The sequence below is a fragment of the Patella vulgata genome, chromosome 1, assembly GCF_932274485.2.
Source record: "Patella vulgata chromosome 1, xgPatVulg1.2, whole genome shotgun sequence".
In the NCBI taxonomy this organism is placed as follows: domain Eukaryota; kingdom Metazoa; phylum Mollusca; class Gastropoda; family Patellidae; genus Patella; species Patella vulgata.
The window spans coordinates 9566065-9579655 of record NC_065879.2 but is presented as its reverse complement, the minus strand read 5'-3'; the positions used below and the strand labels follow the sequence as shown (position 1 = coordinate 9579655).

At 36.2% G+C, this 13591-nt stretch overlaps 1 protein-coding gene across 1 annotated transcript; it reads right to left on the bottom strand.

The window, feature by feature from the left end:
- Window positions 1-4218: 4218 nt before the first annotated feature.
- On the bottom strand, window positions 4219-13302 carry LOC126822337 (eukaryotic translation initiation factor 3 subunit G). Its single transcript, XM_050551185.1, has 9 exons — window positions 13208-13302; window positions 13078-13124; window positions 10268-10362; window positions 9512-9571; window positions 8742-8846; window positions 7680-7971; window positions 6844-6977; window positions 5997-6103; window positions 4219-4312 (listed from the first exon to the last, which is right to left on the bottom strand). The coding sequence occupies exons 1-9, from the start codon at window positions 13225-13227 to the stop codon at window positions 4294-4296; spliced, it is 879 nt and encodes a 292-aa protein (XP_050407142.1). The 5' UTR covers window positions 13228-13302; the 3' UTR covers window positions 4219-4293.
- Between the last annotated feature and the right edge of the window lie 289 nt (window positions 13303-13591).

The following is a 13591-nucleotide window of genomic DNA, read 5'->3' as shown; positions in this document are numbered from 1 at the left end:
ATGACCTAGTTTGTGTCGAGTGGACGTTAAACCCCATTCCTCTCTCTCTGTCTTCATTAGCCCAGTAGGACGTTAAATCCCATTTCGTTCGTTCTTACGGCTGAACGCCCACTTCCATTGCAGGTGATATCGCAGACAATTGTTTCTACGAAAATTAGCCCGACAAGCAAGTTGTTGTTGAAAGGCTAGTCCGACAGACTTCTATTTACATTCCTATCTCATGCGACTATCATTATTTGTCGAAAAATCTATGTGCTACTTTGTTTTTCTTAAAACAAAAACAAAAAACTGTCAACCACTTGCACTACCTGTATTACAGATACAATGAACAACCAGGTGACCGACGGATTAAGTATAACATTAAGAAAAAAAAAATTCAACATCGCTCCTAAATATAAGCCGTTTGATAATTTTGATGAGGTCCTAATGGACGAATACTATATAGACAATTTTTCCCTTAATTTTTTCTCCCGTTTTCCTGCATTTTTTGGTTGACTTTTCGGTATAGAATTTGAGACAAGGGATCAAATTTGCAATTTTAAGCAGTTTTGGTTAATACGGATATTACAGCGGATGGATTGGGGGTATTGATGATATTACAGCGTGGGATTGGAGGTGTAAAGTGTTATTATGCAGAGCCTAATACTCCTAGTGCAGAGCAATCACTGCGTCGGAAGTTATATTTTGACCCAAGTCAACATCAAACCCTCCTAGCAAAAATCTAAACGCACCGCGCCCCACCTAAAAAAAGTATGATGTGGGTGCCAAATGCGACCCACTGTGTGCCTATGAAGATTGGAACAAACGGATTGTTGAGCAAAAAAAGCTACAGCCGTGATGTTACAGCCATTTAACATTGACGTCAATGGAAAATAATTGCTAGTCAGACCTGACTGCAAAGGGAGGCAGACCACCATTAAATTTCACCATCTCGGTGCCCAGTTCGGCTATTTATAGCAATTCTCTCTCTCTCTCTCTTTTCTCCCCTTTTGCATGCCCATTTTTGTTGATTTTTTGGTCTAGAATGGACGAAGAGGGTTTGAATTAACATTTTCTGCCAGGTTTTGGTAAATATTCATGATTTTGAGGCGGAAGGATAACAGGGTTATCAGGTTGGCTTCGGCGATATGTACGGCAACTAGTTACATGCTTTTAGTATGCTTCTTCAAGTTTGTGTATCTCAAAATTTTGGTGGTCAACCTCATACAAATTTTAGTGCAAAGACATGACCATTTGTTCCTCTGTCTGTAGTGAAAAGCATTCAGCCCAACGAAAATTTGGGGAAAAGTTGGAGGTGGGCAAAGAGGCCAGAATTAACATTGAAGTCAATGGGGAAATTAATGGTGGTCTGCCTCCAAAGATTTCTGCATTACTCCCCTTGGGTTGGTTTTTAATGTTAGGAAGTACAAAACGTAAAAAGTCCTGCCGATTCTTGCGAAATTATAGTTTTTGGTTGGAAAACTGGTGAAAAGTATCATTTGAATAGAGCCACTATTCTACACATCAAGATGGATTTTACGCAACTAAGAAAATTTCTTCCCAAGACTAAAACCGATGGCGTTTCGTTGATAATATTTTTATTTTTGGGTCATTGCGCAGCCTACTTCGAAATCTTTGTTATTTTACCGTTTGTTTACCGTGATGGTTGGGATTATACTTACTATATTCATCTAACTTTTATAGGCATTCTTTACTTTAATTGTATGGGTAATATGTATAGACTTATAATGACCGAAACTGGAAGTGCTGGACTTATGCTACCCATTGTTTTAAAGGAAGGCTGGAAATTCTGTGCTGTTTGCGAGTGTAATGCACCGCCCCGTGCCTACCACTGTTCACTGTGTAACAAGTGCATCTTGAAACGTGATCATCATTGTCAATTTACAGGAAATTGTGTGGGCTTTGCCAATCTGAGATTTTACATGCACATGTTGGGATATATGTGGATTGCGACCCTCTACGCAAACATCATGAACTTTGACTATGCCTATATAACGTTGGATGGTTTCAGTGCGAAGTCTTTAATTTTGATGGTTTTACCCTTAATAGCCTGGTTGTGCAATTTCTCAGAAACTTACACAATTACATCTGCTTTTATGACATCTATGTGTTTAGTAACATTTTTACTTGTCTCGGCTTTACTTATTTATCATATGCGTAATATTGTTGGTGGACAAACTGTGAAAGAGAATACCTACGATATTAAAACTTTCGATCTGGGTTGGAAGAAGAATATCATGATTGCTTTTGGGAGAAATTGGAAATATTGCTGGCTTTGCCCGTTTATTAGTTCCCCTTTGATTGGAGATGGAACACAATTTTCAAACAAGGAACTTTTTGAAGCAAGTAAAGACGTGTGAAACAAACCCATCCTTTAGATTTAGTTTATAGTAGATGAATTCTATTAGGCTACATGTATAAACTTTATACCTGGAATAAAATTCATCTATTATAATATTTATTTGCCATAATGTTTTAAATATTATATGATTATTGATCAAATTGTTTTCCTTTTTCTAAATATCAGGAAATCTGTAATTATTGCCATTTATGATGTGATTGCTCAAGAAAGTGTATTTTACCTAAATGTTTCTTCGAAGGTATAGAGAACTGTTAAAATACACCACTTGCATATGTATACCGATCCAACAGTACTAGTATAGTCTTAATCCATAATGTATTCATGATCATAATGCTCAACCTTTTGTAGAGAGAGAGAGAAATGGGGTTTAACGTCCACTTGACACAAACTAGGTCATTTCGGGACTAACATATGGTTCAATATTATTTCAATAATTCACTTGTGCCTAAGGGTCTTTAGCAGTGGGAGGAGACCAGCAACCTTTTGTAGATCTAATAAATAAATATTTGAAGATCATAATAATTAGGACTAAGAATATGGTGTTCATTTGTTGTTTTATTATATGTTTATCATTATAAAATAGTTTGTTGACTGACTAGTAGATTTTATACTTTTTTTCTATAAAAATAAAGACTGTACTTCAACAGAAATTTTGTTGTTACCTTGTATTTTATCATTATTTCATAACACAGATATGTGGGTCAATTTATCGTTTCTCTAAGGCAGACTTCCTTCATGAATGGGTTTTAATCATTCTAATTTTCATTGTCTTTCAAACTTAACCAACTGATGTGTCCAACTCTTTCTCCAAACTTTTTTTGTGGTGGCTATTTGTTGACTGCAAAGAGTAATTCAGAAAGGCAGAACTGCTATTTTGCCATTTGTTGCTTTTGCCCCAGGTTTTTTTTTTAGAATATTCACACAGATTCCATCCCTGCCATAATTCACCATATTCACTTGTCAAAAGTTGAATCCTTTCCAAGAATGTAGACCAACTTTTCGAGAATTTATGTCCAAAGTCGTGAGACCACATTAACCTGAACACGCATCTTCATTTTTTGGATACATGCGACAATGTTTAGGTTTAAATATAAAAGGAATTAAGTAAGGTGTTTTAAGAAAAAAAACCTGTGTGAAACATCTCAAAGCTCCAACCCATTGAAAGTTCGGAAACTGACAAAAATTGGGGATTATTCCAGCTTTCAGTGACTCTCCCTGGGTTGTCTTACTTTTACTGGTGTATAGGAACTGGGCCCACACTGATCAGCAGTGAATTTTCACAAGGCCGCTACAATCACTGAAAAGGATACCATCGATGCAACTTAATGAGCCAGAAATAATAACTTTTTTCCTCCGACAAATTAAATTCTAAAACATTTTTTTATGTATTAGAAAAATAAATAAAGACGTTTGACGTATTTGTAGGTAAAAATTATTTCCTTTTTAGTGTAAATGGGTATTAAAATGAGTAAAAGACCCCATTCTGCCCGAACTAGAACGTCTTAATCTTATGTAAACAATGTACGCGCCATTGAGCCAATGATTGATGCCACGTGATGAGACTTCACGTGGTGAAGGTAGTCATCTTTTACAGAGATATTACAAGACTTTCGTAATGCTCTGTGAAACAGATTGTACTGGGCCCTGATTCTCCCTTTGTTTTTCTTGCTAGTGTATAGATAATTTTCAGATAGAAAGCAGGAATGAGATAACCAGTTTCCAATTTCAGATGGGGTAGTAATTTGTAAATTAGCATCCTTTATCAAAAAGCTTGACAAAAACATTACTAATCACAGTGTTTTGTCATGCTGGTAAGAATACTGTCATTATCATCCAAAAACAAGTGAACACAACAATATCCCATATATCTGATTTAATTAGACCATTATTATACATATTTTAATTTTTTTCTTTAATTTCTACAGTTTTAACTACTGATTCCCAGAAGGCCTGAAATAAAGAAAAAAGAGTAACTCTTTTAAAATTAGGTTATTAATGTATGAAATAAAATTTAACATCCTACTGAGGGAAATTTTGTATTTTCTTTATATTTTCACTTGTTAATTATGCCATGACAATGTTTTCCTGTATGTGTGAAACTGATGTCCCCCGCTGACACATATTAACAAGCTAACAGTGAAACTGATGTCCCCCGCTGAAATATCGAAATAAATAGATGACACATATTAACAAGCCAACAGTGAGATTGATGTCCCCTGCTGAAATCCCAAAATAAATAGATGACACATATTAATTAATTGCACGTTTATCTTTGTCAAAAGTATCAAGCAATTAAACTGATTATCAACTATACACTAAGTTTCATCACTCTCTAGCTTTAGCGTGAAATGTTAATAATTGAACTCAGTTGTTGTTGTTCTTAGTGTTTAACGTCTGCTTCAACCGAAGGTGATATCGTAGACAAGTCTTATTTATTTTTTATTTTTATTATCTTAGCCACGCGCAGGGGTCTTTCCTGTGGGAGGAAACCGGAGTAAACCCATGAGGTTGAGAAGGCGCTCTATCTCCAAGCCGCATACGCTCACACCAGGGATCGAAACCACAGCCGCAAGGCAGAGGTGACCGGTCAGCTAGAGGTCGAAGGCATTCACCTAATGAACATTAAGTTTAAACATTCTACCTCAATTAAAAGCAGAGTTGTTATGTTCCAAAGTTTTGACCAATCAAATTGCTTACCGCTTCTTAGGCTTAGTCAAGGTAATGATATAATGAATCTTGTCCCAAAAAGTGTGACGGACGGATGAACCCATTTTAAAAGTCTTCGAAAGGCGGGAGACAATTAATATGTTAATAAATTGAGAAATCAATATATTCATATCCATGTGTTATTTATCCTCTCTCTCTCTGACTACATTAATATTCTACATGATTCTATATATGACACTAACTTAAATTAAACTTAATGTCGTATTAGAAAACAAACATTTTAACCATTAATGACGTATTAGGATATATACATTTTAAACATTCCATTAATTTTAATGTCGTATTAGGATACAAATATTTTAAACATTATATTAAAGATGCATTATGTAAGAGCTAAATCTGCCCATTGCAGATCTTTTTCTGGCTTCAAATGTTATATAAATTATTATTGAAATATTCATTAACATGAGAAGTCCATAACCAACTCTCTAAGCCATAAGATGGCTCTGATTTTAAGTAGATTAGATTACAACAGCCATTTAAATGCGCAACGATAAATTAGTCTTGATTGTCAAGTACCGTAGCTACATGTACGATAATAAACAATCTACGCTAAAACCTTCAAAAACTAAAAACTTCACACAGAGAAAATTAATTTAACTGAAATTTTGAATATATTCATTTTTTATTCTTTACTTCTGAACTATTATATCAAGAACCAGCAACTTTTTATCTAAACCTTACATAATGCATCTTTAAGGGGCATTTCAATAATTCGCTTGCGCGTAGGGGTCTTTAGCAGTCAGAGAAAACCTACAAGATTGGACAGACGACCCTATTCCTTGTCACGTACAACTTGAACCCATAAGAGTTCAGATGTCTACGTTATGGTCGTCTGTCCGGTCTGTTAGTAACCTAGTAAAAACAGATGTTAGTTGAATATATGATTAGTTAAATGTTAACTTACTTGGCCCATTCCACATTAAGAATAAGATGATCGTATCCAAACCCAGATACACCTGCTATAGCCCTTGCAGCATCTTCACGACGGTGAAAATTGATGAATGCAAAACCCTGAAATAAGCAATTACAGGTATGAAAACTGTAAGTCAGGTACAGAAAGGCAAAAACATCAGGGGTTTAAACCCTCCACCTCAAATGTGGCCATCTTGGAACCATTTTTAAAACTTGCACACAGGATTGGCTGGAACCAATACTGTAAACTAACATGGTTGGCAGTGAACATTAGTACTTATCACAACAGTGGGGTATAACCTCAGTCTAGCTACATGTACATACCCCACCTATCTATACATAGATCCTCTTCAATGCAATATTATACATCTAAACAAAGATTTATCTGACTGTCAACGTAGATTCCTTGTGTAATCTGGTTGTCAACCCAGAGTCTTTTGTATCTCATTGTCAACCCAGAATATATTGTCAATGTCAGCCCAGAGTTTTGTATAATCTTTGCTGTCAATGTCAACCCAGCGTCTTGTATAAGCTGGTTGTCAACGGCAACTCAGTCTTGTATAATCTGGTTGTCAACCCAGGGTATTGCATAATCTCAGTTGTCAACCTAGAATCTGGTTGTCAACGTCAACCTAGTGCCTTGTATAATCTGGTTGTCAATGGCAACTCAGTCTTGTATAATCTTGTTGTCAACCCAGAGTCTTGTATAATCTTGGTTGTCAACCCAGAATCTGGTTGTCAATGTCAACCCAGAGTCTTGTATATTCTGGCTTTCAACCCAGCAACCACACCACTTGTCCCAATCTTCCCCCAAAAAACAATGAAACTTGTATACTTACTTTACTCTGTCCAGTGAGTTTATCTTTAGCCAGGTAAATACGAGAAATAGGTCCAAACGGTCGAAATAATTCTTGTAAATCAGTTTCCCTCGTCTCTTCAGATAAATTAGTAACTCGAATGGTAGCAGCTTCATCTGCAACATAAAGGTAAATTTATCTAATATTGGCTATTAATTATAGGAGAGCGAAAGAGACTATCCACTTGACACAAACAATGAGCGAAATGGGGTTCAACGTCCACTTGACACAAACCATGTCATTTTGGGACTAACAATTGTTTCAATAATTAGCTTGTGCATTGGGGTCTCTGTTATGAAGCCGTATGAAGAGAAAAGGACTACTTTGGAAATATTATTTTTGGGCAATTCATGTAGCTCTTATTTTGCAACATTTCAAAATTTATACAAAATGGAAACACCATTATGGACAGTTAGTGCTAAATGATAAGGCCAGATCAATTTTTCGTCATAGATGTAAACAGGGCTAGTGCTAATCCCAACCCTAATGCTTATCCGAACCTACAATCTCACCAACACTCACGTGCCCTAACCTATATTTACATATCAACGACCTTGACAAAAATTGAGCTGGCCTTAACAAATAGATTCAGCCATTATGGACTGATAACCTGAGAAATTCAAGTAACTTAAAGATCAAACGTTTTAAAATTTCAAACTCTAAGACATAGTTCCTGTAATGCAATTTCAGACACCAGGTTGTATCCATCCACAAGAATCCTCTAAACCTGCCCCCTACCATGACCCACTAAAAATTTGTTGATAACAATTTTCATAAACATGATAAAATATTTTATGGATCAGTAAATAAAATCTTACCTTTTCTTCCTTGAGCCATCGTCTCCCCACGACCTTTATTGGCACCCTCACGAAGACTAGGAGGAATATATTTGCCTGTTTTTGGTGCCGATGATGATGGGGCTTGTAAAGCACCGGTACTCTCTCCAGCCAACTTCTTATTAGGATCTTCTGTCAGCTGTTCTTGTAATGGAGCTAAGGTGTCCTTATATGGACATTTAGTTGTCCAATGATCACCTTTACAAATACGACACTGAACAATTTTTTGATTTTTAAGTTTAGCCAATGGATCCTCTTCTTTCTCTGGTTGTTGCTGTAAATGAAAAGATCCACGAAATGATTCCCTCAAATAACATAATTACGATAAGAGAGAGAAATGGGGTTAAACGTCCACTTGACACAAAGTAGATCATTTCGGGACTAACACATGGTTCAATTTTTACTTTAATAATTTGCCTGTGTGTAGGGGTCTTTCACAGTGGGAGGAAACCGGTGGACCCAAAAAAAACCCAAGAGGTTGGACAGGTGACCCTACTCCTGGTCACATACAACCAGGGAATCGAAACCACGCCAGTTGACTCAATGACAGATCTTATGAAGCAGCACGCACGCACTTACCATTCGGCCATCCACCCCCCCCTCCCCAAGTTATTTTTAACTTATCTTTATCTTATTTTTATCTGAAACTCAGGGATTTTTTGCTAGCTAGTTCTTTACTGGGTTTATGCCAGCAAAATTATACAACTAATCTGTGAGTACACTCACTGCATATTGTATTCTTTAGTTTAATAAAATCAAATAAATAGCTATAGTCTAATGATTTGCTTATTCATGGGGTTAGACAGGCGATCCTAGTTTATATCATGTAAAAGGCTTGGGTTGAAATTACTGATCTGATTGATTGACTCAATGACAGGCCTGTGATCAGAAGCATCTGACCCCCAAGACACCCCATGTATCCATCAAATGGAATGTTGATAATGGAGTGATACCAGGTTTCCGGACAAGTTGCAGTACTCAGTTTTACTTATTTAAACAACATTTAGCACTGGGTAAATAGATTAAATAAAACAGCTTTCTTACGTCTTTACTGTTAATAAACTGCATCATAATTTCCTCTGAAATAATAGTATTAGCTGGATTAGGACCCGGTGGATCTCTCTCTGCCAAACCATATTTCTTCCAATTCTGTAGGTTAAAATATCAATGCATTAGTCAGGTTTAATAATCATTTCATAAATACTTACTAGCAGTAGGAAATTAAATCCAAAGGCTGGGGGCGGGGGGTTGTGGTATGTTTTACTTTTCTGCACCAACTAGGAAAATGAAGATGGGCAATGGGCATACACCATGCAATGTCAATGTGAAATAATTAGCAAAATTTTGTCCTGGCAACAGAACTACAGCCTCGAACTGTCAGGGGATCTTTAATAATAACATGCTGTCAATAGTATATACAGGATTTTTTTGTCTCATCCAAACGACATGATTTTCCTTGCAAAGGCATTTCGTTTTGCTACACTGACAAGAGGAAACCAGACTGGACAATCCAAAAGAAAGAAATGGGGTTTAACGTCCACTCAACACAAACTAGGTCATTTCGGGTCTAATATATGGTTTAATTTTATTTCAATACTACTCTTGCGTGTAGGGGTCTTCAGCAGTGGGACTCTTTTCCTTGTCATGTACAAGCGGGGAATGGAAACCATGTCACCTGACTTAATGATTGACCTTCTGATCCAACGTATACGCGTTAACCATTCGGCCACTGAACCCCTCTATATGAATAAATACAGAATAACTCACATGATATTAATTAGAATATGAATACAGTGATCGTACACAAAACTTACTTTTCTTCTGGCAATAGATTTAGAAACTCGTCTTACTTCAACTTTATATGTTTTAACAACCTGAAATATATAAAATCACATAAAATAAAGATTTCATTCTAAGAACTAGCTATACCACTGTTCATTATAAACGTTACATGGTTTCAGTGTCGTTCTCTAATAGGATTTAGTTTATTGTATTGAATAACTTTAGTTTCGTTATGTAATATGACTGTTTTACAAAAGACACAATATACTGTTTCCAGGAGTCATGGTGGCTCAGTGAGTATGACGTTGACTTGCTAGATTGAAGATTCTGTGTTTGATCCTGGCATTGGCCATGCATTGGCTAAGAAAGTTAATCTGAATTTTTTGGTGTGGTCCCCCTTGTCAGTGGTGCAAGACGGACGGCCTCACAAGAGACAGCAAATAGTCATTCGGATGGGTCCTATCATTGCTGTGCATGTAAAATAACTCTTGGCAATTGGAATTTGATATAAATGTAGGCCATAGCACCACTGTCAGGGCAAACTTTCCTTCACAGGACACTGTATGGCTGTCTTCATTATTCCAGTTGGAGCATACGGCTTTCATGCTTGTCAAAATTATGAAAATCATCATATATTGTAGGTGTGACAGAATCGACCCTGTGCCCCCAGGCATGAAATCCACAGGACAGAACAATCTAGGCGATCCTAGAAACACGAACAATCCAACAACTCACCACATATTTATATCCCTGCAACATAGGAAATTACCCATCAGTTTTTAACTTACTTTAATTAATTTATTTTCATCATTATATTTATACTCTGTTATAGTTTTAATTCCATTTTTTTCATCATAATCTTCTGAGCTTGGAGGCAGGGAACCTGGTCAATAAAGCAGGATATAATATTTAAGACATGAACATAAATTTATTGCGTTTGTATTGTATGACGTATTATACAACAGAAATAAAACACATTTGTTACCACTGGGCACTTGAACTGTACTCCAGGGTGCCTCGAGGTTTCGTTCACACGTAATCTCTCGGTTCTTGAAGCCGTCCTTTCTTAGAGCAATGAGCCACCGAATTGTTGGCGCATCAGATAGCCACGAGCTGAAAGGCGTCAGTCGATAAATTCTAAATGCATGTCCTACCTTATTGTGTTATCCAATGAAATGAAATGAAATGGAGTTTAACGTCCTACTTTTCTGCTCCTAACCTGGGCTAATGAAGACGGGCATACGCCATACAGTGTGCTATGAGGGAAATTTTTGCCCGGACAGCGGCACTACGGCCTACTCTTATATCGAATTCCAACTGCCAAGGGATCTTTTACGTGCACGCCAATGTGTACACGGGACCTCGGTTTTTCGTCCCATCCGAACGACTAGACAGCTTTCCTTGTCAGCCCCTCCGTCCTGCATCACTGACAAGGGAGAACCACGCCGGAAAATCTGGATGAACTTTCTCGGCCAATGCAGGGATCGAACATCCGACCTCCAGGCTAGCGAGCTAGCGTCTTACCCACTTAGCCACGTGATCCCCTTATTGTGTTATCCACCTCTGAACAACAATAACACTTACTGACAAACACCAGCATTTCTTTCAGTCGCCATGTTGGGATAGTTTGACCTTTTTTTGACGTCATATCCTCCACATTAAAATTTGAGGATCCCTGTTTTACGCGAAACGAAATGCATTTTTGTACAATATTTTTATGAATGGCGTATATTTACTGTTTTGTAGAGGTTTTATATCGGGATAGAAGACGATGTTTATTGAAGAATAATTAGGTCGCTCTTCACACGTAGTTGAAAATACACAACGTCTATTGGGAACTTAATAATTATTTGTTGCATGATTAATTAGTAGTAGTATGCCTAGATCATGACCAGTGCTTGAAATGAGGATTCTTCTACAATGGCACCAAAAATTTACAAATGCCGTAACAAAAATTAGCTGACAATTATAAGGCACAGCTGCCTTTCTTCATATTTAACAAATTATGTACTGTTGTCATTTCCGTCACTGAACGTGCAATTTTTATATTTGTAGATAGACAAACGGCCCGTGCAATGATTTTCCATGTCAATTAATCTGGTTCTAATTGCTTTTGGTGGTACTGTCATAAGTATAAAATTTACAGATTCCTCTTGGAGTAATAAAGTCATCAAATTTTTTTTTCCTTTCGATCCTTTAGTTATTCGTGTTCCCAATGGTTGCCATCATGTCATAACCTTCTATAATAAGGGCACTATTTTAGAAAGTGAGCATTCTTATGAAAAAATGAACTATTAAGGGTATGTGCTTAGGACACTATTTACAACTAAATCTTGCATTTCTGAATTATTGACCTAATCCCAAGCCCAGCCGCCCCTGGATGACTCTATGATATATTGAAAAGTTATTACCTATGCATTTCATACGTCTACATGTATATAAAAGGCATAACTTTTTGATACGTGTACACGTGGACAACGTCGCAATTTGAGCTATTTTTATTACCGTGGCAGTCCGTGTTTGCTTCAGCTTTTACTTTTTACAACATTTTTGCCGTTATGCCGTGGTAAATTCTAGCATAGGTGGTATGCTTGAGATTATTATTTATAAAATGTTATTAAATGTTCATTACAATATAAATCCTTAAATTTGTCGGCGTTCGTAGAATGTTTCATCGCTACCGGTTGATTATGATAGCTTCTGTCTTGCCAATGTCACGTGACATTTTCCCGCTTTTTCTATCGTTAAAAATATCTATAATAAAGCATCGAGTCTTGTATCACACACACGGCAACTAAAATAAAAGGGTTGAGTGCCATTTTAAGTAAGCGACTAAAAAGAATGCTTTGTTCACAATTTGAATAATATTCTATGAAAAGATTTATTGGCTGGCCGAGTCATTTTGAACAGATATCAGCTACGCAAATATCGGTAAAATTTCTTCTGATAGGCCACTCATCGGCCAATTAGGCTACTGCATAGTGAAACCGATAATCGGACCATCACTAAAAATAGATTTAAAATGATCGCCTTCAAATTATAGTCTCATGATTTCGTTTCGTTTAAAGAATTATGTTCGTAATATGCACCATGCCAGATTTCAACTTTGACCAATGTAGGTCATTTCCTATTTCACCGTGTTTTGTTGTGTGTAGGCGAAGATTTTTGTGAAATCTCTTAAAATAAACAGCAAAAAATATTTTTCGGAACATAGATGGATATGATATGTAAGTTTATTGTGTTAGCAGTGCAGATAACTGAAAATTGTGAATTTTACCGTCCGCTAGAAGAAGTAAACTAGTTATCAACTTTTGCGACGAGGTTTTGACCGTTCGGATGTTAGATGTTACGTCCTCAGAATATCAAAGACTAAAGAGTAACATCTAACTTGTTGGATTAACTTGAACTGGTACTTCGGAAAACAAAAATGATGAAAACAAATTAGTATAACATATTTGATTCCCAAATTCAATGATTTAAACATATTTGCTGGTGGAATTTCTATATTTTGTCAATTATCATTCTCTGAATTAAAAAAAGAGATCCGATTCTGATGAAAAAATAATTAATAACGATGACATTTTAATTCTTCATTTACCTTCATCTCCTGCCTCAACTTGTTCTGCCCAACTGATTCCTTTTGGTCTGAAAGATAAAAGAATCGTGAAAATATTGCGTGAACATGAAAGAATAATGGTCCATATGGCAATAAATCGAAAAATAGTTACTCTGATTCCAAAGACGGCATGTTGAATTTCTACAGGAAGTTGCAGGTGCGTGTTTTACAAATTTTGGATTGTAACTATTTACCGAATAAAGCAAACCAGTCTATTATAAAAAGTCTTGTGGATCTAATAAATATTGCGTTTTGACTTACAAATATCACTTTATTTGGCAAATATTAATGACCCTCACATAAATTATATACTTCATTGATTCTTTTTATATTTTTCATTAAATATTATGCAACCTGTTAAAGCTCACAAACAAATGAGACCAACCGATAAATTTTCCGTAAATAATAAAGTTTAATTATTTTTCGTTACTCCTTATTAAACGATTTTTGCTATTTGAAAATATTATAAACAATTACGGAATATAAATGTCGAAAT